This window comes from Spodoptera frugiperda, chromosome 7 (genome assembly GCF_023101765.2).
Source record: "Spodoptera frugiperda isolate SF20-4 chromosome 7, AGI-APGP_CSIRO_Sfru_2.0, whole genome shotgun sequence".
In the NCBI taxonomy this organism is placed as follows: domain Eukaryota; kingdom Metazoa; phylum Arthropoda; class Insecta; order Lepidoptera; family Noctuidae; genus Spodoptera; species Spodoptera frugiperda.
In genome coordinates this window covers 8,102,756-8,128,313 of record NC_064218.1, presented here as the reverse complement: position 1 = coordinate 8,128,313, position 25,558 = coordinate 8,102,756, and the positions used below count along the sequence as shown (strand labels likewise).

General features: G+C 35.4%; 3 protein-coding genes across 3 annotated transcripts; 1 reads left to right on the top strand and 2 right to left on the bottom strand.

Annotated features, from left to right (window-relative positions):
- Nucleotides 1–1,408: 1,408 nt before the first annotated feature.
- LOC118266144 (uncharacterized) lies at nucleotides 1,409–2,551 on the bottom strand. The gene is made up of 2 exons (XM_035579523.2): nucleotides 2,000–2,551; nucleotides 1,409–1,901 (listed from the first exon to the last, which is right to left on the bottom strand). The coding sequence occupies exons 1-2, from the start codon at nucleotides 2,401–2,403 to the stop codon at nucleotides 1,484–1,486; spliced, it is 822 nt and encodes a 273-aa protein (XP_035435416.2). The 5' UTR covers nucleotides 2,404–2,551; the 3' UTR covers nucleotides 1,409–1,483.
- A 5,502-nt stretch (nucleotides 2,552–8,053) lies between these two features.
- On the bottom strand, nucleotides 8,054–16,682 carry LOC118266146 (protein twisted gastrulation). The gene is made up of 5 exons (XM_035579525.2): nucleotides 16,214–16,682; nucleotides 15,701–15,907; nucleotides 13,328–13,463; nucleotides 12,623–12,691; nucleotides 8,054–11,107 (listed from the first exon to the last, which is right to left on the bottom strand). Exons 1-5 carry the CDS (start codon nucleotides 16,413–16,415, stop codon nucleotides 10,999–11,001), a joined length of 723 nt encoding a protein of 240 aa, XP_035435418.1. The 5' UTR covers nucleotides 16,416–16,682; the 3' UTR covers nucleotides 8,054–10,998.
- Nucleotides 16,683–17,291: 609 nt separating this feature from the next.
- On the top strand, nucleotides 17,292–23,748 carry LOC118266145 (alpha-amylase 4N). Its single transcript, XM_050694830.1, has 9 exons — nucleotides 17,292–17,459; nucleotides 18,455–18,631; nucleotides 18,915–19,066; nucleotides 19,816–19,996; nucleotides 21,097–21,212; nucleotides 21,535–22,042; nucleotides 22,627–22,827; nucleotides 23,229–23,390; nucleotides 23,612–23,748. The coding sequence occupies exons 1-9, from the start codon at nucleotides 17,457–17,459 to the stop codon at nucleotides 23,621–23,623; spliced, it is 1,512 nt and encodes a 503-aa protein (XP_050550787.1). The 5' UTR covers nucleotides 17,292–17,456; the 3' UTR covers nucleotides 23,624–23,748.
- Nucleotides 23,749–25,558: the final 1,810 nt, after the last annotated feature.

Here is a 25,558-nt window from a genome sequence, read left to right as displayed (position 1 = left end):
CGAATGGGAGAACATTTAAGGTTATTTATTGTATTGTGTGAAAAACATACATCTGAAGCTGAGGCTGCTTTGTATCATTAACTTGACACTTTGCTTGAGTATAAGTGATATTGCACTTGCATTCTGTGACATTTTTTCGAGTGGTCTGTAAATGTTGTGGTGATGAATGAGGTTATAATGCGGGCAAAGCTAAACAAGCAAAAAAGTGTTCTGAAAGAAAAAATTACTTACGTCAAAATGATCTTCACAACAATATAAACAAGTTGATGGAGATATCGGTCCCTTTTCATGATTTTGCACCACTTTCTCCTTACGTCCTCACCTCTCGGGACAAGAAAAAATACGGTGCATTTCTATTTGATTTTTACACTTGGGCACGATACAATAATAAAAGTCGGATTACTATCCTGTTGCATTATGTAATTGAAGTGAATTCACGTAAAACATGTATATACTAGTTATGACCCAAAACACTTTGCAGTTTTAACTGTTATTATAACTTTGACGTCACGCGAGCGCGCCAAAATGACGGTCTTTAAAATGCTGTTACGAATCTATTATTTTAAAACTGCTTTTTTTACCCGAATTCCTTTTTTTTTTTTTGGTGCTGGTTTTTTAACATTTATATAATGATGTAAATTACCATTTAAAAACTATTTAAAAAATACGCATATACCCTATTGTAGGAATAGATAAAAATTAGCGTTACATAAAAAAAAATATATCGATAAGTTTTAAGTTTACTTTCAGATAGTCGATCTAGCACAGGTTACATTATACAGCAGTTATACAACATACGTATGTTTAATCAATTAGTAAAAATTTAGTTTAAATAAAAAACTAGGTAGCACTTTCGCACGCGTGTGTACTCATGTACAAACAGGCCACGCCCACTATTTTTTAGTCCGTTTTAAATGTTCAACAGGAGAAAATCTTAAGACGTTCTCCTGTGTCTTGGGTGTGTTTACAAGCAAACTATTTCCGCTTGCTCCGCACGGGAGTCGAACCCGTTACATTGCGCGGCAGCCAGCAGGCACCTGCCTAAGCAGGACATATGTATTATTATTGTCCTGTATATTATACTATATAGAATAGAGTAAATGTTTAATATTATAATAACTTTCGTGAGACATTGTTTCTTGACTGCCTCGTTGGCCCAGTGGTTGCAAGTGCGACTGCCGGGCAAGGGGTGTCGGGTTCGATTCCCGGGTCGGGCGAAGTATTACTGGGCTTTATTCGGTTTTTCGAAAATTTGAATGGCAATAGGCTCACCAACTATTACTACTATAAAAAAATTGTATGTCTGTACAGAAACAGCGTGGTGAATTATCAGAATGATATTGTAAGATACCTACATTGACAAAATAAATAATATTTATATTTGTATACAATAATTAAAAATGACAAGTTTTGGTAACAAATAATTTATTCACTAACAACAATTACATTAAACATAATTTGCTATATAAACATAATGTTCTAGCTATATAGCGTTTATCAACAAGTCGGGTCGCTCCTGCTCCAGCATTGAGATAGCCGCCTGCAAGTTGAGGTTGTCACCAGGATCCGTCAGAACTACATACTTCAAAGAGCGCATCTTAACGAGGGCAAAGACACAACCTACACATAAGTTGATACCACTTATATCTAAGAATTCCAAGCTATCTCCATTTTGACCCGCTACTCGATCAAGCCCCCAAACATCCACTAATTTGTTGTTCTTTAAACTCAACCATCTCAAATAACTAAGGTTGGACAAGTTCTGTAGACCTTCGTATCGGATTCCTCCATGGAGGAAGTTAGAACAGTCTACAGCTTCTATAAAGTATCCATTAACATAGCGATCGGGAAGATTCAATGTAGTTGCGTCACCAGATATCCATTCTTTTGAATCTTTCAACCTGAAACACAACAGTTTAATTAGTTATATTTAAGAAGTTTAACATTTAATGTTATTTTGTGCCAAGGAACACAGTTGTATACTTTTGTGTAACAATACCTGATTGCACAGTTCCGATATGTAAAGAAATGTGCTGCAGCCAAATTTGATCCGAGGGTGGCAACTCTTTTGGGTAAGTATTTCTGATTCTCAATATCTTGAAGTTCTTTCATGTCCAACCACCAGTTTTTAATTGATTTCGTACTTAAATTAGGTAATTGTGACATAAAGCGAAGAATGTCAGGACTTGGGTTTTTTTCCACAAAAACTGACAGTTTGCTTCTGAACTCTCCGTCTCGTTGTATCCACGGCTTCCTCCATTCTGCATACGGTTTACCGTGAACTAATTTTGGTTTTTGTCCTGCTTCTAAAATCTGATATCTGGTCTTATCCTCTTCAGAGTAATGCCGACCAATAGCATAAACAGGTCGATATAACCTAAAAGGTTTTAAGCTCAGCGACATTATGGTAATCTGGAACTATTTTTAGACCAATTTAACCATTACTACAATATTTTTTTGTTTACAAACGCTTTTGGATAATGGGAAATATTTTTGAGGTTATTATTTTATTTTCACATGTTTTGACATTACCAAAGACTTTGACAGTTGTCACTTGACAGTCAAATATCTACGTTTCCGAACGCGGAAAAAAAAGTAGTTTCTGAACGACTCACGTGTAGACTCAAACGAAGTAACCCGGTAAATTCAATTAACCTACGTTTTTTTTTTAAATTACAGCTCAATGATTGATAGTATGGTGATAAAACATTGCCATCTAATGTTTCATACTGTTGTTCTACTATATTGTAGTAGGTATTGGCCGTAAATGATAAATGATATTTATTTCTGTAAATAGATAATAAAATAACACTTTTACTCGTCAATATTTCAAATAGCTAGATAAGGCCGGCATTTCCTATCCGACTACTCTGAGAAGAAATGCCGAAACAAACTCAGAGGTCTCTTTTAAAGTCCAGACAAAATCAATTAGAGATGTCGGAGAACCGTGCAAGTTTATTCTGTAGTGGTATTTTGAGGAAAGAACCACAGCAGTTTGAGCGGACCTGTTCAGATGGCAGCACGCATGTGTCAGATTACAATTAGCTCAGCTGACGGCTGTTGCTGAATGATCCGACGAACAATACCAACCAAAAGAACATTTGGGTAGGCCACACACTGTCAGAATATAATTAACTAAAAGTGAAATGACTAGGCAAACTCTCGCACGGTCCTCAAACTAACAATTTTAAAATAATATGTTAAAAAAATATATAAAATCTCGAATGATATTAATGTATATCATGTCAAATTGTATAAAAATGTAACTTGTGTTACAAACATGTCAACATGACCTGTGTGGACATTACTGACTGGCTCACTCCCAAGCCATAATATAGGTAATAACATAGTATAGGTATGTTTAGACAATTATTATTCTTCTTCAAACCATTGTAACTGTTGTACTTGTTGTTCGTTGTACAGGCTATAAACAAAAAATCACTTTACGTCTGAATTTTATTTAAAAGTAGTACCTACATTAGGGATTTAGTGGTACCTAATCTGATATCATTTTACTGCAGTGTGATTAAAAACTAAAGCTATATGGCGTAATAGATTACGGCGTGTCGCGTTCCGCACGTGCCTTAAAGAGCCAGGTCACCACATATGGAGCCCAATAGGGCTGATGCCCCAATCGGAGCTGTGGACAACGAAACAGGTTACCGGGGCTCGGGCACAAAACAGTAGAAGGAATGGGGTGGTTTTTAGTAAGTAAGAGTCTGACTGACACTCTCGCCTCACTCATGGCGGGAGAAGCCATTGGATGATTATGCCCCCTTAAAAAAATGGCGTAATAGATAGTAACATTATAATAATACGATAATATTTGAACTATAAATAACCGAATATGGTATTTACGAGCGGAAATTTCACGCTTTTTAATTCCCCTAGGTGAAGGGTAGGCACTTAGGGAGAGGTGTACGTATACGATGCAATGTAGTATCTACTTTAATAAGCGTACATAACAGAGTGTCAATCCAATTATAGATCCCATGTACATGTTAGCTGGTGCCTCCTCCTTCTCCGCTTCCTCTACCATTGGCCATTCTATTGGGATAAAATGCGAGACGTTACGAATGTGCATACATATTAGGTATGTGCATGATATGTATGTATTTATTTAATTTACTTTTTTCGGTTCTTCGAAAAAATTGTCAGTAGTAGCACGGAATTTTGGAAATGTGCCCGGTATAGGGCTATAGGCTCACCACCTATTACATAGGACTTACCTACAACACAAATTGTGAAAAGAGGGTCTATACCTTTGCCTACCCCTTCGGGGATAGAAGGCGTAACGATATTTAATTTAGACGTATGTAGACATAATAGATACTATCAGTAGTATAAGTCACGTTGTTCCCAAGTCAGTTGTGTTATTTATCGACACGAACGAGGCGTCCGTGTGTCTTCGCATTGCATAACGACATCGCGTGCTTCTACTGAGAATAGACACTGAATTCAGAACTTGAAAGGGCATCAAAAACGTTCCTATAATAAATGATTGATCGTTTAAATACTGAATATAATGTACCTACTAGGTATTTTTAATCTATCAGTCTTAATTATAAATTGATTGATCGTTCTTGTTATTACTTAAGTACTAAATATTATTTTTTAAATCTTACATTATAAAACTTAATACATAGATAACAAAAAACACAAAAGAAAGCTAAAAATAACTATTTTCAGTGCATCAAAAAATTCGTCCGCATCAACGTCAACAGGGAAAGTACCGAGCAGGCTGACCACGTTATATGGCAATGTTTACTCTTTTTTTTCCAGGGAGGAAAATCATCCAATGACTTCTCTCACCAGGGCAAGGCGAGAGGGAGTGTCAGACTCTTACTGACTAAAAACCACCCCGTTCCTACTCCTGCCTGTCGAGCCGGAGCCCCGGTAAACCCGCTAGGTAGTCCGCAGCTCCAGTTACCCTTTGACTAAGGAACAGACCAGCCATCTGGTCATGAGATACGTCGGCCAGGCATTTTGAGGTGTTTTTATGCATATAATGTAATAGCTGAAGAGCTATCATATGTATTACGATTGTCTTCGCGATTGACGCACTAGAGAATTGGGTGTGTGAACGTATTATCTGATAAAAACTGATTATTATTTATTGGCTGATGTAAATAGGACATAATAAGTATCGTAAGTGACCCGGTTGTGGCCACTTTAAGAATTTTGTCGACTTTGAGGCTTTCTTAACTTATAGTTTTTGTTATCACGAACATATTTCTTGTAAAAAGTCATTTAACATGTATTAATCTTGGAAGAAAACCCTTTTTTTGCAGGACGTCCAATAGAAAAATAACTGTATAAGAAAGAAAAAAAAAAGGCTAGTTTGTGCCATTTTTGGCCAGATTCGTGCCATTTGTGGCCACGGTCGTGTGCCAGTTCTAGCCATGCAAAAAATATAATAAAAATAATAAAAAATTATTAATTAAATTGGACATTTTACAAACAATGGTTTTTAGAGTTTGGAAAATATGAAATATTATTACTTCACTTGAATTTAACTTACAAATAAAGAGATCAACATTTATATGACGTTGGTAAAAGCTGCAAAGTAAACTACCCTCCCCTTTGTGTGAAGGCAATTTATTGCATCTCTGAAAATGAAAAATATGTATTTGTTGATATGTAAAGCCAAGGAAAAAAGCCACGATAAAATAAAGGGGAAGAAGTCGGGTGTCTATGTACATTAGTTTTGGCCAGCCATGTGGCCAAAGATGGAGAAATTCATAATTTTGTCTCCATTAGTGGCCACCTTCTAATAACCGCACTTCAGAAACATTGGCGACAAAATAACTTAAGTTTCACTTAGACAATATATTCTTCATGTAGTTTTAACATAAACATCCAAACAATAAGTGATTTAAAAAATAAAATCCTAATCCTCACGCGCTCGCCTTAGCCTTTTTGTTAAGATAACAATTTCACCCTTAAAAAGAATGACTTATTGCAACGAAGTGAACTGACTTGACACATCAAAGCTGCCGACGGTATCAGTGTCTACAATAGTTCAATACCTTAAATACTATACATCACAGAGTAATATTATGCCTTAGTTATAAATATTTGAATCCAAATGGCCACTCGGTGGCCACAACCGGGTACTTGCCGTATATTATAATACCTAGTACACATGAGTATAGTTTCCTTAAAAGGAAGGACTTAAGAACATGCATAAAATTAAGGTTTTGTGCTTTGTGCGTCTAAATCCGAATCCAAATCTACACTCCACAACCCGCAAGGGTCGATACATTCCTGGTAAGACTTATACTCAGTTTTACTTTGCAGGAGTCGTTATTTTGCGAAAATAAATGATAATATACTAACAGTATCCGCTAGGTATATAATAAAAACACTTCTAGCTGCGGGTCGGAGGGCGGTGCTACATAGCATGCTAAAAAATACATCTATAAGCGGAATTAAAACTAAAAATTTATTGTATTATTAGTAGTTTTTTGAGACGTTATAAAATAATAACTATTACTAAACCTAATCTATAGTTCCGTAGATTATAAAAAAATATCGTAGTGGTAAAATATAATAGTGGTACACTAATCCGACGTTAAAATATGATTAGGTCACATTTACGATCAATATCAGTTATCAATGGTAGGTACCTAACTGTCGATTATACCTATCTATCCATGTTATTTGCCTACATAGGTATAGGTAGGTACTTATATGGGAGGAAGTTACCTAGCAAAGTTACTTTAGTTATATCTAATCATAAAAGAATGTAGTTAATGCGTTGTTTTTCAATGTTAACTAAACTAGTAAAGTTGGGTGGGATTCTTAAATGTAGAGTTTTAGTTAGTACTGTTACCCGCGACTTTCTGCGTACAATAATGGCTTCTGATAGAATTTAGGTATTTTTTTCTAATATGTATAACTTAAGGTACATCAGCTAGCTACTTACCAAAAAAAGTCAAAAGTTTTACCGTTAAAATGGTCCAGCCATTTCACAGAATAGCCGGAACAAACAGTAACACAGACAAAAATACAATTGTTGGTGATGTATCTTATGTATATTCATGTAATAAAAAGCGTTTACTTCAATAGTACCTACATACAGACACTCCAATATTATATATAGTTAAAAGAATAGTTTAAGTAATCATTAAATATCTCTCGGCAGTGAGTACCTATACCATAGCTTTTATACGCATTTTTTAATACTAAGCTACAGTACCTACGCAAAATTTTAATTTATAAATAGCTTCTAAGTTATCTAAAATCGCTCTTCTACACACGGAATTAAGCATTTTACATTTTACAAAATTAAACTAATTTATAATCAAAATAATAATATTATGCAAAATTCCCATGAAAACGCGTCAGTGTGGCGGCACCTACTCATGTGGGTAAATAATATAAATAGTTACTTATATATTTTATTATAAACTGTCTGGTTTATCTAGTATTCTAAGAAATATATGCAAATACAAACGATTTCTAAGTAGGTAAGTAGGAACGGAAATGATTCTATTTGACACTTGCACATTGTACTCGAGTAGAGGATCAAATTCACTATTTGATTCAGCATTTTCAGGTATGTTTTGTTATTGTAACAAACAATAACAATGAAGTATCTTGGTAAGTTTCTATATTGTACAAAAACTATGGATACCTTTCTATACAAACAAGGCAAGAATCTCCTTTAAATAGACAAACAAGAATCTCTTCATATTAAATACATGTACCTAATCCATGACGTCGTAACATTGTTAAAACCTCCATAGATATAACAACACTTAAACAGTATTTTAATCATCCTTAAAAAGCTGTTTGAATATAAAATGGAGGCACATCCGTTTGTTAGACTATTGTGATATAAAATTTAAATAAATATTCACATGCATTACCTGTTTACACCCCCATTTTTAACTTGGTAATCATGGCATTTTAAATTACTGTGTGTAAATAAGGTACCTACATGGATAAATAATATATTATGGCTTCGTAATAACAAAATATTCTTGATTTGATGTAAGTTTTACTTCTTCTGCTTAGAATATACGTTCATTAAATAAAATCATCGCAATTATTTTCATAAAAAAATGTTTATTACATCTCATAAAGTTGATATTTATTACAAAAATTGTATATAAAACGATAAAATACATCAAAAAGGCACGTAATTGGATTATCTAAACGTATTTACTTAAACTATTTATTTATAATTTAATAAAAAAAGGCAATTAGGCAATATTTCCATGTGAACAAATAAATTTCTATTGACGTTACTGGACAACACATGTTCTAATTCCAAATTCCAATAGACTATAGTGCGCATGAAAACCATTGAAATACGTAAGGTACGCGTCCACAGGCCCGCATCGCACACAACGGATTTTAGTTAGTCTTGGGAAGAAACTTATACAACTGCGTCCATTTTCCGCATCCGTGCGTGCTGATGACGACATACGGAATGCGTACGATACGGGCCTGTGGACGCTTACCTTTAGATAGAGTAAAATGCACTTTAAGATTAGTACTGACATTCAAGGCAATAATAGAAAGAAATATAGCGTAGAAATTATATTTTTAGACGCTATATTTTTGTCTATAAACTAAACATGGAAATATAACCCCATAATAAATAAAACGACTAAGATTCCTACTCCAAATTACATATACGCAATAAAAATTAAAAAGTAATGGCATTTTTTGTACAAGCAATACATTTGGCACATTGAGACTTTTTCTCAACAGATTATAAAATAGCTTACATCTATTTGAATACTAAATTAATTAAAAATATAGCTTACTCACGTAAATTATACGAGAAAAGCTCAATTACTTTCAAGTCACACTGGGACTCTTATTCATTAGCAAACTTTGTGACGTCATAGCATTGTGCACGCTACTTTTCATGAATATTTCACGCGAATAAGCCGTATTACTAATTCATTTAGCTTATATCTACTTACTAAAATAGGCGTTGTTAATAATTTCAATATAACTTACTACTTATTATGTTAGGGACGGAAGATTAAAAATATAATAATGCTTAGCAAACAATTTCCACCTTTATACGGTGTATTGGAAGACTTATATTTGTTCGAATGTATGTACTACATTATATTATGGCTTAGAGTTGATTTTTCAATTGTAAGATAAAAAACGTTAATGTATAAAGTACCATCACTTCCATATAAGAGAAATTGTGTGAGGTTCAAAAAATAGTGATGATTACAAACGTGTGAACTGTCATTAAGTCATTTTAATCAGATCTCTCGCTCACACTTATGCGAGTTGTGCGGCATTGTCACATTCCTTTGACGTGACAAAATGTTTGTAATGTCCCAACTATATAGTTATCCGATGATTGAAAAATCAACTCATAGAGTAAGTATAAATAAAAAAAAAACCTTTTACCTAGCTTTCATAAATTACACAGACCAATATTGTGAGATTCACGGACTGATTTTAAAGAAATTCAAATCAGTACCCTTAGTACGGGTTGACGGCCTAACGAACTGCGCTCTGATTGGCCGGCACGAATGAACCAACCAATCAGAGCGCCCAACGCCCACTCGTTTTGTTTTCGTTCAACGTAAATCAAACTAGTGCTAAGGGTACTGAACATATTATCACTTTTTAGAAGTCTTATTGATTACAATAAACTTAGTTAATTTACTTTATACTTTTTGTTCATATTTTTGTGAGATTCTGTATTATAACTGAACAATATTCAGTTGTAATGTCAATATCAATATTCATAGATTACTTGAGTTATTTAAAAATGATCTCTATGTACTACTGATATAAATTCTAACTAACATTGAATGCTTAAATTTTTAAGGTACATATTACACTGGGCTGTGAAATACACAGGGATATGTCAAAGTAAAAAAGAAACTACGCTAACGCATTACGGTCGAAAATACAACGACACTGTATAATTATAATACTACAAAAAAGAATGTATACGTCAGTAATAGTATTATCATAAAGTCTACAGATAAAATAGAGTATTTCTAATTTAGAATACAGTCTGGAAGCAACGAGTTTTACTTTCTAACTGCCGCACTCAGAGTCATTTAATGATTACTTTAACTATTCCTTAGTAACGATTTTGTATCGAAAACAATTGCTAAGGACTGGGTTAAGTAACCATTAAATGAGTCTGAGTAGGGTGGTAAGTCCTAAGCTTAAAGTGGGCTTTCGTGTTAATTCGGTTTTGTTTTGGATTCAGTGCTAAAGCTGGTTGGTTGGTTTTGATCTATAAGCTATTGCAATTTAAACCTTACGTTTGATATTCATAAAGTCTTAATTAATACTCGTACTCCTAATGTCAAGTACTAAATTGTTAATCATTGTAGAGTATTTTAACATTGTGTATTCAATCAAAACGCCAATAGATGAGCATAATGTACAATGTAAAACAGTTCCACAGAACAAAATACGAATCAACTTTGACACCAATCCAAAATACAACCAAAACTTTACGCAATAAGGTCGGAATTGTATTACCTCCAATTAACATAGATCTTGAAACAACTAACTGGATTAGACCTACTGTCCACAACCAGTCATTTGACAAATGCTTGCATTCTACAAATGAAGATAAGCAAAATTTATTGAGTAGTGAGTGACGCAACATTACCACGTTGTTTTTACGCAAGGGCAGATGACTAATTTTTATTTTAATATCCGTCTTGTAGATTATTTTAAAACATTAGACACGTATTTTTAATTTTCTTATGGAAACAAATACTTTCGAAGATATATCGATTTGAAATATCGCTTGACGTCATCTCTAGGTACATTTTATACGTAGAAATGACGTATTTGCTCCCACTCCTAAACTTTGACTCGTTTTGTTAAAGTATTTAAAAAAAAATACATGTCTAATATTTTTTCATTACCTAACTGACGGACTAAATAGATTTTTAATTTTCATACCCCGTCATCATACCTATTGTCGAAAGCGTGCGTTTGACGTGCGGTTACGTGAACAATGGGCCTTATTTTGACTGTGCTTTATACAGACTGGGCGTCGACCTCCTCTCCGTAGTCTAAGTCATCATAAGTAAGGTCTTCATCAAGAGAATTCACTGTGGTCTCCTTGCCACCTGGACACGCCAGACATCTGTAAATATAGGGAACAAATATTTATTTAGTGTTTGTTTTTTTATTGAATTTGTGTTAGAGGACATCGGTCTTATTATTTTGGCTCTGACCAGTTGACTGTTTAATAAGAGAGTGAGAAATAAAATAATAAATAAATATAATAAATATTCTAATATTTTTAGATTATGTATAATAATGGCAACAGGTTCACCCCCTATTACATGGGACTTATAACACAAATGGTGAAAAGTGTGTGTACATTGTATAGCGAATAGCGGCATTGCGCGCCGTAATGTGCACCTCTGCCTGGTTGTCGGGGATAAAAGGCATGACGTTGCAACGTGGCGTGGCGATATTTTAAAGAAATCAGTAATCTCTAGTAATATTTGACATTGAAAATAAAGAAATATAGTATAATTTATTCTATGTATAAGATGTTGTCCCTAAAAGTGTGGACTTTCAGTATAATAAGATTAATTTAGTTTAATAAGGTTGCATATATAAGTAAAGTTTGTCAATAAATACTTATTAATATTACCTTTATCCAATAATTTCCTCAACATCTTTAAATAATCAATAATCCATTAAATAATAAAACAATACAAGTTATTATTACCAATCAATAAAACAAAACAAGTTATAATTGATTGGCAACACCTGTCCGTAACCCGATACGTCTCCGATGCGTGTGCGCAGCTATCTGTTCAATAATATATTATGCTAATGTGTATCAACAAGCCGACCTCGTTACACAGGTGTGCCTGCAATCTTGTCTGCCTTTCGTACTATTTCTGACTAATATTGGTATAGTAGTACCGTACATAATGTGTGTATTTACTGATATGTCAATGTGATCTTGAATATGAGTGATATGTATATTAAGTTTATGTTTTAGGGATAATTTGTCGTGTTCGGTGTTACGTTGTTGCGAGGCTTAAGAGATCTTTAATGTATTAGATTGTTTTGGGTACTCGGTTTAGTTTTTGTTATATTGTTTAGCAGCCTAAACTATCTAGGACTTAGATAGATAACTAAACTGAAAGTGGTTTATAGGTAATTATTTTATCAATTTTTTTAACGTTACTCTACACTAGGATTTCTCCTGCGTTTAGAAACATACAAGTTTACAATTTGTGGATAACATAAAGAGTTGCACTGCAAGAATTGAACCCACTACACGTTGCGCAGCAGCCGTAAAATCTTTAGCGTGCACGGTGCAGTCAACTTGTTTTGTATTCATATTGATTTATCATGATAATCATATAAAATATAGTTTTAGGTTAGTCCCTCTATGTATGTATTTTTAAAATTTTACGTGTGTTTAAATTCTACGAAACAAACTTCGCGTTCAACGTGTATTATTATGAATACCATGAACTACGGCGCTAGTGATGACGTAGATGTATAAACAACTTATTCTATGCATAAAGATAGAGCATTATAATATTTAGATTTCCAGTTATTATACCGTAATATAGCTTTTACAGCTTACTAGCAGTCTTAAAAATATTAAATATGGTGTAATAATATTTACCTGCTCTCATTGATCCCGTAAGATAAACACTTGTCTCCCACACATTCACAGCAGCCGTCGTGGAACCATCTGGAACATTTGAACAACAACAGTCAGACGAAAGATTGTAGAATTACATGTAAACTTGTTTTAAATGCTAAAGAAGTTTAAAAGGAATAATAGATTATTGATTAGCTTCTTTGGTAGTTTTTGTAGGTGTGCAAAATGCATCTTGATGGAAAAGATAGAACAAATAATTTAGTGAAACGCATTTTGCCGAACTGGAAATACGAACGAAACTAAATAATATTCTTTATTATTCGTTTAAATTCATCATCATTGAGATGCAGAAAGCCACGCGAATAAATTATTTTTGATATTGATTTGATTTTGACTACACATTCCAATAATGTGTTATTGAGGAAATAATGGATAAAGTTTATTAAATTACTCACTGAAATTCCCTGAAACAAAATCGAGTAGCCAAGTAGGTGTACTGGAATTAGCCATTACTTAGAAATACCTAATTACAATCTATCTCTATATATAACCATCAATTGCTATTCGTTAGTCTCGCTAAAACTCGAGATCGGCTGGACCGATTTGACTAATTTTGGTCTTAAATTAGTTATAGAAGTCCAGAAAAAGGTTTTAAAGGTGAGAACAAAATACTTGAGGCGGTACGAAGTTTGCTGGATCAGATAGTTCATTAGAAAATGGTCTCACCTCAAGCTGTTGGCGCCCATGGACCTGCAGGAAGCGCGGCACTTGTCGCAAGACATGCACTGCGACATGTACGCGACGGTGCAGTTCAGCGTCACGATGTCGCGGCTCACTGGTTCTGACTCCTGTTCCACGCTCTCTGTATAGGAAATACATGGTTTATAGTAGCGGATTAAATGTCGAGTATGTTAGCAGTTAGTCTAGGGGATCTCGGCGATATTTCGTTCCATGATTAATTTAAAAAGCGCGGCACGCTTGCTATGTGTAGTTTCTACAAAGCATTATTTAGACAAAAGTCGAAACAAGGACCTTTTTAGATCGTTGCAAGGAAAGTGCATATCTAAATGTGAAACCTGAATAATTTAACATAACTAAACCGAGTGCTTACGCTTCGAACAAATAGTGTGTCATTTTGATCTCTAATCCAAAAGGTGCAAAAAGGGGTTTAACGCAAGCAGGCGCCGTAAGAGAGTTTTAAAATGCTTATCTCTTAACTCTAAAAGTTTCTATTATGAAAGAGCTATTCTTGAAATAGTCGTAAAATACTAATTGGCTATTCATGCAGCAAGCAACGGGACTAAATTCCTTTGAAGGACTTAGCTAATTTCATTCAAGAGAACGAACTAACTGTGTTTTGTCTACAGCTGTATTGTTTGGGTACAAATGAGCGAGACAAAAAATACAAAGCCTGGAGTTAATAGTTAATAGCATTGAATTCAGAGATAAGTTGCACCCAGTGTTTGCAAAAAATGCTTGCAAATTGGAATGGGAATTGCTTCTATCCCTTTAGGAATCCATAAACCTAATGAGTCATTTTAAATCGATATGGATGAAATATAGTTAGTGTTAAATTACAATTCGAGAAATCTCGAGAACGGTGCGATCGATTTGCTAATTTCGGTGTAAAAATATTTGTGCAACTCCAGGAAATATATGTATATCGTATGGAAATATCGTGTAAGTATCAGCGAAATCACAAACACAGCTAATCTAACTAATACTATAAATGCGTGTGACTTTGTATATTTGTTGCTAAATAACGTCAAGACAGCTAAAGGGATCGGGATAAAATTTGGAACAAGGTATATTATGGTCTGACGTAACACATAGGCTACTTTTTATCCCACGCAAAGCTGCTGGTAGAAGCTAATCTTCATTAAAATCACAACTTCGGGAATTAATAACATAAGCAAGTGACGTAACACGGACCACCCATCAGCCCGTAACATCGATCGGCCGTTAATAAAGCCATCTCAGATGCAGGTAGATGTTTACATTCCACCATAATGAATCATGCGCATCTCACCATGGGACGCCGGCGCTGACGACTCTTTTGTTTTTTTTTAAAGTCCTTCGTCGAAGATTGAACATTGTCGGTACGGATTAAAGTAATTGCGTTCGTTAAGTGACTAATGCACTTTTTTGTACTTTCTTTAGACTTGTATTTCTTTCTTGGTGTGTCCGGCTTTTGCGGCTTTTTAAAGTAGTTTTACCGCCGTACTCAGAGTCATTAAATGGTTACTTAAAACCAGTCCTTAGCAATTGTTTTCGATACAAAATCGTTACTAAGGAATGATTACTCATTAAATGTCTCTGAGTGCGGCAGTAAGAGTGAAATAAAATGTAATTGTAAGTAATTGGCGTTGAAAAAAGGTATTTTTCTGGACTTCGTCGGCGCCATCATAGTCTAGTCATCGTAGAAAGAAGTTGAAAGGTGTTCATTGAATTAAATTACGAGTAGTTTTTAGAACTTATTATAAGGTTGATCATAGATGCTAATGTACTAATGATGAATTAAAGACATCCATTTTTTAAGGCTGTTTTTTTTTCATTTAAATATCAAATAGATTTCAAATCATGCCACCTGGTGACCTCCTAGTGAGCAAAACTAATTAAAGATTAATTTAAAGAAATATAATACATGATAATCAGTAGTAATCTGATACGAGCAATATTTTAATTCAATAAAGTAATGCAAATTATATAGGAGTGGTAGTATATAAGAGGTCTAATAAATTAATTATAATCTGCTCTATGACTCATAGACTTGTTTACTACATCTTACATTAGTTATGTTAACTGATATTTAACTATCTGTGGTTAAAAGTTAAATTGTATAAAACATTTTTTTTGGAAAGGTATTGATATTTCTGGTTGAATATCTTCAGACACAAAATCTTTCAAAAATTGTAAATTAAAAATAACTTTTGGTGGTATATAGACCTGTACGCAAAGTACCTAACTCAAATCCTATTTTTATAAATGTTTTGTTTCTTATTATTGAATTGCATATTTATATTAAACACAATAACAATTAATTACTGAGAAATAGTTTATCATAGTCATGAATTCTCTATAATTAAGATAGCAACTTACGTAAATGGAAAACAACGGTTTTCTCTGGAACTGCTCTGTAAGCTGATAAATCAATGTCGACAGGGTATGTGATGGAAAGCCACCTCTGTTGAGGGTCTGGGTCACTGGTGAGGGCTGCAAAGAGTCCGGGCACACCATCTGCTAACTCCTCTACATAAGAGGTCTTGGATAATTCCGTTTGTGTGTCATTCGGTTTCGGACACATGTCTGCGGACAATACATGTTATTGTTAGGCTATCAGTAGTAATGATATACTTTGTATCACATAAATTAATGGCATTGTTTTGATGAATGAAGTTCCTGGAAATTGCAGTTAGTGGAAGGTGACATTGTAACATGCAGCATGTGTGGTTTGAAGTAAAGTGCACAGGAACATGCTAGAATGATATTGTATAGAATTTTGTACTAGACAAGAGATAGGGTAAGCTATTTTGACTCCAAAACGGAGTTATTATCACAGAAATAGGTAGTTTTAGTTTAACTTTAACAGGTACATAAACGCGAAGTACTTACCAACACAACTGCAGCACTCGCTGTACAAGTAGCTGAGGCAGTTGAAGCAGTCCTTGCAGCAGGAACAATCCTTCAGGTCACACTTACATGACTGGGTTAACATACATTTTGACACCACACTGGCACAAATAGCTTCGTTACAAGCGTAAACTATCGGCACTATACACACTAACGCTACTACGAAGTAGAATTTGCCAGCCATATTCACAACTTTTCACAAATTGTTTACACGACAAGAGGAATTTACAAAGTTGTAAAAATAAACAACATACAAAACTCCAAATTAGACACTGTTTTAGTGTACACTCGTCTATAACTTGTATTAGAAGGACAATGAATTGGCGCTGTATAGTATCAAATGGCACATGTAATATTTATGCAAATAGCAACTAAAATAAATAAATTATTAATTTTTAGAAACAAGTTCAACGTCTGCCACTGAGAAAGTTTACTTTAGTGAATGAATGAAAAAGTTTGAAGAGTGAACCAAGTGAATGATTCAACAAACCATAGATGTTAAAAAAATCAACAAGTGCGCAAATAGCAATGTTGCCAGACTATGACATTTTAATTTAAAATAATGCGTGTTTCTTCTAGTGCTTATTAAAAAGAAATATTATTTTGACTTAGGATTTAGAATAGTCAAAAAATTGAATCACAGTTTAGTTTAAATTAGCATTTGTTACAAATTGGAATAGCCGTGTTATTTTAGATTGGTAACACTTTTACAAATAAGCGGGAATTGAAAAAAAATCAAACATTCTTGTTTGTTGCAACTACCTGACTTTTTAATTTTTTTAAAGTTTTCAAACACAATCTCTTGTTATTTTTCAAAGGACGTATTACTTAATAATAAAGTTATCAATTAAATCTGAACAAAGAGCATAAGTATTAAGATTATGAAAGAATAGGTAAGAGATTTTAGATACGGTAGATAAATAACTTAACCTCTGTTCGGCTTGCTGGGTATCGTAATCCTGTTATCTAACTTGGCTCATTAAATTGGTAGATACGTTTAATTATCACGTAAAAGATCGAATCTATATCCAAAAGAAATACATATCATTCTAAAACTTTACCTAATCATCATTTTAAGTGGTGTAAAGTATTGATATGGCCTAGGATTATTACTTTTGTCTTGTTTATCGGTAAATAATAATTGCTACACTCCTAGCTACATGTTTATTTTCATGCGAAGCTTATTAGTACAGTGTGGTCATTAATTCGATAAGGTTGCGGAAAGATGGTAAGTCTATTAAATCAATTAATTTGGTCACTTTAAATCAATTAATTATTTTTTCACTGATACGAGGACCAAGTAAAGACTTTCATACTTCTCTAATACTATTTTACCACCCCATGCATTGGTAATTAATTTATAGATACTGTGGTAAAACTAAGTTACTTTTATCATGGATTAGAATTTTATACAGAAGCGAAACATACTATGTGTGCATTTTACTATTTGTGGAGTAGGTACTTGTACTTATTATTCTGTGGTGGAGACCTACGACGTGGGTAGATATTTATGTGATCACGCGCATTATGTACAGCCAATATAGTTATCTAAATACGGTCATCATGCGATACCTACTGCGTTTTTCTAGATCTATCTATACTATCTCTGAATTATATGCCTGAATCCGGGTCGGATACATCCTAAATGAAAATTAGATCAGCCACCTTAGCAGTGGCTGAAAAATCAAGATGATCATCTATTTTCCCAGTGACCTAAATATATTCAAATCGTTCATCAAGCGTAAGGGGATTGCGATCAACTCCCTTATGGAGGACCTTTATATTTGGCAGAGAACGTTCCGTATGATGATGATGACTGTATAATATTGATAAATGATATTTATTTTTGCAAATAGGTTACAATGTAACTCTTTTACACGTCAATCTCTTAAATAACTAGATGAGACCGGCATTTACTATCGGACTACTCTGAGAAGAAATGCCGAAACAAACTCAGAGGTCACAGTCTCTTTTAAAGTCCAGACAAAATCAATTAAAGATGTCATCAGTGCCAGCGTTAGGGGGGGCGTGATGGGCCGATGGCTCAGGGCGACAAATTCTGGGGGGCGCCTATGCCGCCGCCGATGAGATTCGCAAAAAAGTAACACTTGATATTGCTTCCCTCAAGTGGGCGCCACAATATTTTCGCCCGGGGTATCAGTAGCCCTTACGCCGGCACTGGATGTCATTATTGAGATTAATTAAGATTGTTTCACTATCCAGGGCGGGCTGACATTACTCTGCAGCCTGGCGATCCTCGCCTCGGCCGTAACTGCGTACAAGAACCCTTACTACGCGCCCAATAGGTCGGTGAACGTCCACCTCTTCGAATGGAAGTGGGACGACATCGCTGATGAGTGCGAGAGGTTCCTCGGGCCAAGAGGTTTTGGTGGTATCCAGGTGAGTGGATTGGGATTCACCATTTAACTTAGTAGATAATAACTTAGACATACATAGGTGCAAAAAATAAGTGCGTGAAATAAAAAATACACGGAAATTAAACAATGGAATGGAAATTAAACTTACTTATATTTATTAATCAAACTATTTTTAATCTGCCTCTGAGTATTGATATAAGTATTTAGAATCAATCAAAAAGTGCTTTCAGTTTACTTCACACCGAATAGATTTCTTTCTCTATTTTGTTCGAAAATATGTCTCCAAGAATACAATGTACTTGTAGATCTCCCCGCCCAACGAGAATGTGGTGCTGTGGGGCTACAACCGTCCGTGGTGGGAGCGCTACCAGCCGATGTCGTACAAACTGGTCACTCGCTCCGGCAACGAGGCGCAGTTCGCCAACATGTTGCGACGCTGTAACGCTGCAGGCGTCAGGTATCACAAGAAAACTGACTTCGGTTACTGAAGAATACTGGATTCTTTATCTAACGCCTATATACTGAAACGTTACTAAATTTTAAGTTATACTATATCTTTCTGTCTCTAAAAATGTCTCTATAAATTCTTTATAAAAGACAGAAAAAGTCGAGATAGAGCTATTCTTAAGAACATATTAAAATTGAGTGACGTTTGAGTATTTGACTATAAGTATATCAGATAGTAATAGGGATGGGTTCATTCAGTTGTTAAAAAAACCTAAAAAATAATGAAAACTATATCTTTAAAAGCTAATATAACCACACAAATTTCACCAGTTAAGAGTCCCAGCTAGGAAGTGTTTGATTGGAGGCATACATTCAATAACGAAATATTTAGGCAATATTACCTACTAGGTCTTAACAGAAAATGTAACTTTAAGGATGGAAACCTTTAGCTTCCAAAACTTGGAAGGAGTATTGATTATCTTACAGTCAGTTTCAATAACCTATCTATCTGTAGATTTGCCTACTAGAGATAGTATTTTGACATAAGCTCCATACAAAATGTGTCAAAATTCTATCTCTACACATTGCTCCCACTCTCCCCCTTTTCACCCTATAAAGGTACGTACACGTTATTAGGTAGTGTTTGAAAGTAGTAGGCAAATCTACAGATAGATAGGTTATTGAAACTGACCGTTAATGGCACCTATTTGCTGTAAGTAACCTACACAGGTTTTCTATATTGTATTGAAACTATCTCAGGATCTACGTAGACGCAGTGATCAACCACATGACGGGCGAGCCCCCGGAGAACGTGGGCACTGCAGGCAGCACCGCCGTGTTCTCCGAGTGGAACTACCCCGCCGTGCCCTTCAACCGGCAGCACTTCAACTGGCCGCACTGCGTCATCAACGGCATTGATTACGCTACTGACGCTTGGAGAGTAAGTTGTCAAGAATAATCTCTTAACCCCGTAACTCTCTCGTTGCAAAACCTTATTTGTCACAAAGACTTACCATCAGGCGAGATAGCGGCCAAACCTGTGGCCAAACGTTGATCCAATAAATATAAAAAAAGAAATAATGAACGAAGTACCTATCACTGTTTTTGCATTTATCCAATACTAGCTACTTCCGCGCGGTTTCACCCGCTCTGCCCGGCTCCTATTGGTCATAGCGTGATGTTTTATAGCCTATAGCCTTCCTCGATAAATGCACTATCCAACACAAAAAGAATTATTCAATTCAGACCAGTAGTTCCGGAGATTAGCGCGTTCAAACAAACAAACAAACTCTTCAGCTTTATAATATTGGTATTAGTATAGTATAGATTAGTATAGATATTTTTTATAAAAAGAACAACATCCTGTTCTAGGCTACGAGGACGTTAGAGGTTAGTGGTGTCTATAATATTAGTAAGGTGATAAATGATGAAGTGGAAACTATCGTTTTCTTTTCTTCTCTAATAATATCTTCTGATTTATTTCGTTGCGGGATCCAAGACAGTCTTTCATGTCCCTGAGACGCGTCTGTCAATTTTCCAGTGTTTTCTTGGTAGTATCTACTGTAGATTCTGGCTTACAGGAGTTGCAGCAGTATGGGAGGTAGTTCGCCCCAAAAAAAAATGCTAAACCCTGTTTTTTTTTTTATGAGACATCGACATTATGAGAAATCGAGCAGACGTATTTCCTGATGGTAAGCAATCGCCGCCGCCCATGGACACTTGAAACACTAGAGGCTTTATAAGTGCATTACCGGCTTTTTAGGGAGTTAGGAATTTAAGGGTTGTTGTTCGGGAATGGGGATTGGGAAGATTGGGAAGGAGGGTAATTGGGCCTCCGGTAACCTCACTAACACAATGAAACACAACGCAAGCGTTGTTTCACGTCGGTTTTCTGTGAGGCTGTGGTATCACTCCGGTCGAGCCGGCCCATTCGTGCCGAAGCATGGCTCTCCCACACTGTATTAATATTGTAAAAATTAAAAAAAAATTACACTCAAATAAGTACCAAAATTTAATGGTAGCTTTTTAACCGTGTAACAGGTCCGTAACTGTGAGCTCGTCGGATTGAAGGACTTGAACCAAGGCGACGAGCATGTGAGGAATATGATCGTCAACTTCATGAACGAACTCATCGACTTGGGTGTTGCTGGATTCAGGTACGTAACACAGAACACTATAAACTGCACTTGGAAATGTTGTAAAAGATTTTTATTTTATTACTATTAAAGAAAGTCAACAGAATAAGACACTAGTAAACAATAAAACAAAATAAGATAAATACACAAGATCATGTGTTTATGCCAATTATAGACATGCACCTCATTCACAGTATTAACACAGAATATTACAATACAATTAACAATATTTTGTACTTACAGTTTTATTTATTTCATCTAACTAATCGTCTCTTTTCATAGGTACTTACCAAATCTTTTGGATGTTCTAAAATATTTCCCTAAAATCTATCTTTTGTATCAGGATCGACGCAGCCAAACACATGTGGCCCGCTGACCTCCGCGTCATCTACGATCGTCTCCACAACCTCAACACAGCCCACGGCTTCCCAGCCAACGCCCGTCCTTACATCTACCAGGAAGTCATTGACTACGGCGGCGAGGCCATTAGCAGAGACGAATACACGCCCATAGGAGCTGTGACAGAGTTCAAAGTGGGTTTGGAACTTAGTAACGCCTTCAGAGGGAATAACCAGCTCCGTTGGTTATCAACTTGGGGTCCTCAATGGGGATTATTGGCCCATGAAGACTCTTTGACCTTCATCGATAACCACGACAATGAGAGAGGCCACGGAGGTGGTGGTGGTATCCTTACCTACAAAGAGTCTCGTCCCTACAAGGGTGCTATCGCCTTCCTACTCGCCCATCCGTACGGAGAGCCTCAAATCATGAGCAGTTTCGACTTCTGGGACAGCGAAGTTGGTCCCCCTATGGATAACAATGGCAACATCATTTCGCCTAGTATCAATTCTGTGAGTTTTTTTTGAAATATTCTGTATGGTTTATTACGATTAATATGTATATCTGCATAATATATTTGTTTACAGTTTCAGTCTGGTTGAAATGTTTCCAATCAATTGGGTAGTATCGTCGGTCAAAAATAAATTATTCTTTTCAATACAATAAAATACTGAAAAATAATCACACTCTCGTTCATAAATTTGATGAACTACTTAATTTTCGATATTTTCTAGCTCAATTTTTTTGACGTCAAAAACTTATGACGTCATAACGCACTATTTCATACAAAATTCATAGAAAATATCGTTTTTGACGTTTCGAAAAAAGTATTGAATTTGACTAGTAGGAAACTAGCCTATTCGTTGACTTATTACCTTCAATCGATTATTAATCGAATCATATTTTTTTATCAACCATCATAGTTTATCCTATATCTACTGATGTACTTGTATCCACATAGACATGATATTTTCAATTAATGTATTAGCAATCTAAATGCTAGCAGCTAGTGAGCTTATTTCAGATCTTTTAGCGTTTACTTCCAAAAATCTTCAGCTCTGAACAAAATTCATGTGCAATGTTGGTTTCTGTTTAGGATGGAACCTGTGGTAACGGCTGGATATGCCAGCACCGTTGGCGGCAGATCTACTCCATGGTGGCGTTCAGGAACGCGGCCGGTAACACTGGCATCAACGACTGGTGGGACAATGGCGCCAACCAGATCGCCTTCTGTCGCGGAGGCAACGGTTTCGTTGCATTCAATAATGATTATTGGGATCTTAACCAGAATCTACAGGTAGGATTAAGGATATAGTATTATAGTCTTCCTTGACTACCTTTTTTGAGTGGGGGGAATGGTGATGCGAGAGGGAGTATCAGTCTCTTACTGACTACCACCTAAGCTTTCCTTTACCTTTCTTGGCCTCTAAAACAAGATTTAAGGTTTATCCTGGATTTTTGACAGTTGCGACAATTTAACTTTTTTGATAGGAGACCAAAACACAAAATATGTACACATTACATAGAGAAGGAACTCTATTGCATTAAACATATAACTAATACTGACTTGATTAAAATAAAATTAACCTAACTAAACCTGACCCTTAGGCACATAGCGCCATCTATTAGACGACATTAGGTAACTATTTATTTCGTTCATTCATTCATTCATTCTTTATTTATTTTTTTCTCTTCCAGACTTGCTTGCCCGCAGGCAGATATTGTGACGTGATATCTGGTGAGAAGGTGGGCAGTTCTTGCACGGGCAAGACTGTCACCGTGGGCAGTGACGGACGGGCACACATCAGTGTGGGAGCCAACGAGTTTGATATGATGCTCGCCATTCATGTTGGACCTGAGGTAAGGGAGAATTTTGAAGTTGGAGTTTAATTTACCGCATTTTATAAAAATCGCAAGAATACAAAAAAAAAAAAAATTATGGACCCATGGTACAACTCAAAGAATTGTTTCACTGCATCAAATCATCAAAGAATATTTTAAACACCTAGGATCTAGTAAACATAAATAATATTTTTTGTAACGGAGGGATGAAAATTTTAACTTTAATTATTTTGTTTCAGAGTCGTCTTTAAGATGGAAGCTGGTCAAGTAATAAGAACAACAAAAATGAATTTATAAGTGAATCCTCATTTATCTTCCAAAGTGCCTTACAGAACACCTTTGTAAAATAAATATCAATAAACCACATTTAAAATAATATATCTTACCATTTTATTTGTTTAACATATAGACTAATATAGAGGATGGGATGGTGTATTTTTTTGGCGAGAGGGAGTGTCAGACTCTTGCTGACTAAAAACCACCCCGTTCCTATTCCTGACTTTAGAACCGGAGTATAAGGCCTGGAGGCCTTAGCCCTGCAATGAAGTGATGATGGCTGAAAATAAAACAAAAATCTAACTTGGAGCTTGATTCGTAATGTCTGATTATGTTTCTATTTCATACGGAAACTGCGTCGTATCCGTTGTAGTAAACATAATTCGAAACCACGCTGTGCCGGAGCCATGCTTACCTACAAGTGTTTTACCTTAATTGTGTATGGCAAGGAAAAACTCGGACATTTAATTAGGTCACTTTTTTTTTTTGATCGGGGAAAATCACCCACCTTGGGCGAGGCGAGAGGGAATGTCAGAATTTTACTGACAAAAAACCACCCCGTTCCTTCAGTAAACACGCTAGGTAGTCCGCAGCTCCGGATTAGGTCACTAGGTTCTCTATCATTCGTCAAATAAAATATCAATGAATGATGATGAATTTTTTGCGGTTCCCGCTCGTAAAAAATATTTGTCGGTACCTACCGGCAGTGACTACCGTCTGGTCGGTTAACCTTTGTGTTATGTGTTTACGAGTGATTTGTAAGCGAACGGTTTGTAAACGTATTCGCGAGGTTCGAGGAAATTATTGTGTATAAGTAGGATATAGTTTGTTACATATCCGTACCCTGTAGGTAGGTATCTCGTCTATTTGTTTTTAATCCAGGTATGTATCTACTCCCTAGGTGTAGCACATATCCGGAGCTGCGGACTACCTAGCGGGTATACCGGGGCTCCGGCTCGAAAAGCAGGAGTAGGAAAGGGGTGGTTTTTAGTCAGTAAGAGTCTGACAGGCCCTCTCGCCTCGCCCAAGGCGGGAGAAGTCATTGGATGATTTTCTCCCCTCAAAAAAAAAAAAAAAAATGGTGTAGCACATATTCAAAACTTAATAAATTATTCTCTAAAATCTGGCTCCTAAGTGACTCTATTTCGATGAAAATAAGTACAACAAAAAGAAGTCTGCGTTTTTATGAACAATTCGAACACGATATGGAATTTTAATGATAAAAACCAATCGGTTTTATAAGTCCTTGATAAAAACCGGCAAAAAACACACATGAAAACATCACGACGCCGACCAAAAGGAGCTTAGCAGTCGGGTGAAACCGACCGCATATAATTACTAGATTACCTATAGTTATTCTATGCATGTTATTAAAAACATTGTCATAATTATAATAACTTGTTGATATCTAGATAATTTTAGAAGTAGAGAAATATAATAAACATTGCAATGTAGTCGGGTTACGCTTAGACATGACGTAATGTTTTCGGCGTCTGCATTTACATAAGCAGGCACTAAGTATGTATATGCGTAGCTATGTATAGTACCAAGACTATCTATTGTGCTATGTAGATAAAATGTCCTCTTTAACTGGTATGGCGAACTGATTAACGCTCACAATAGCTTTGGTAGGACAAGGACAATTATTCATGAGATTAATTATTCAGTTTATGAAATTATCCTTCTACTTTTTATTATATAAATCGGTATCAATTTACGTTTAGAATTTTCCTGTAATATTAATTGCCTTCTACCTTGACTAATAATTAATAACATCAGTTTGCTAGTCATGCGTGCCGTGAGCGTTAAAAAAAAAGTTTTTTTTATTCAAACCTAAAAAATAATTCAATTTAAATAAATACTTAACAAAAATACAACCACATTACTTAAAAAGAGTTAGGTAATTGAAT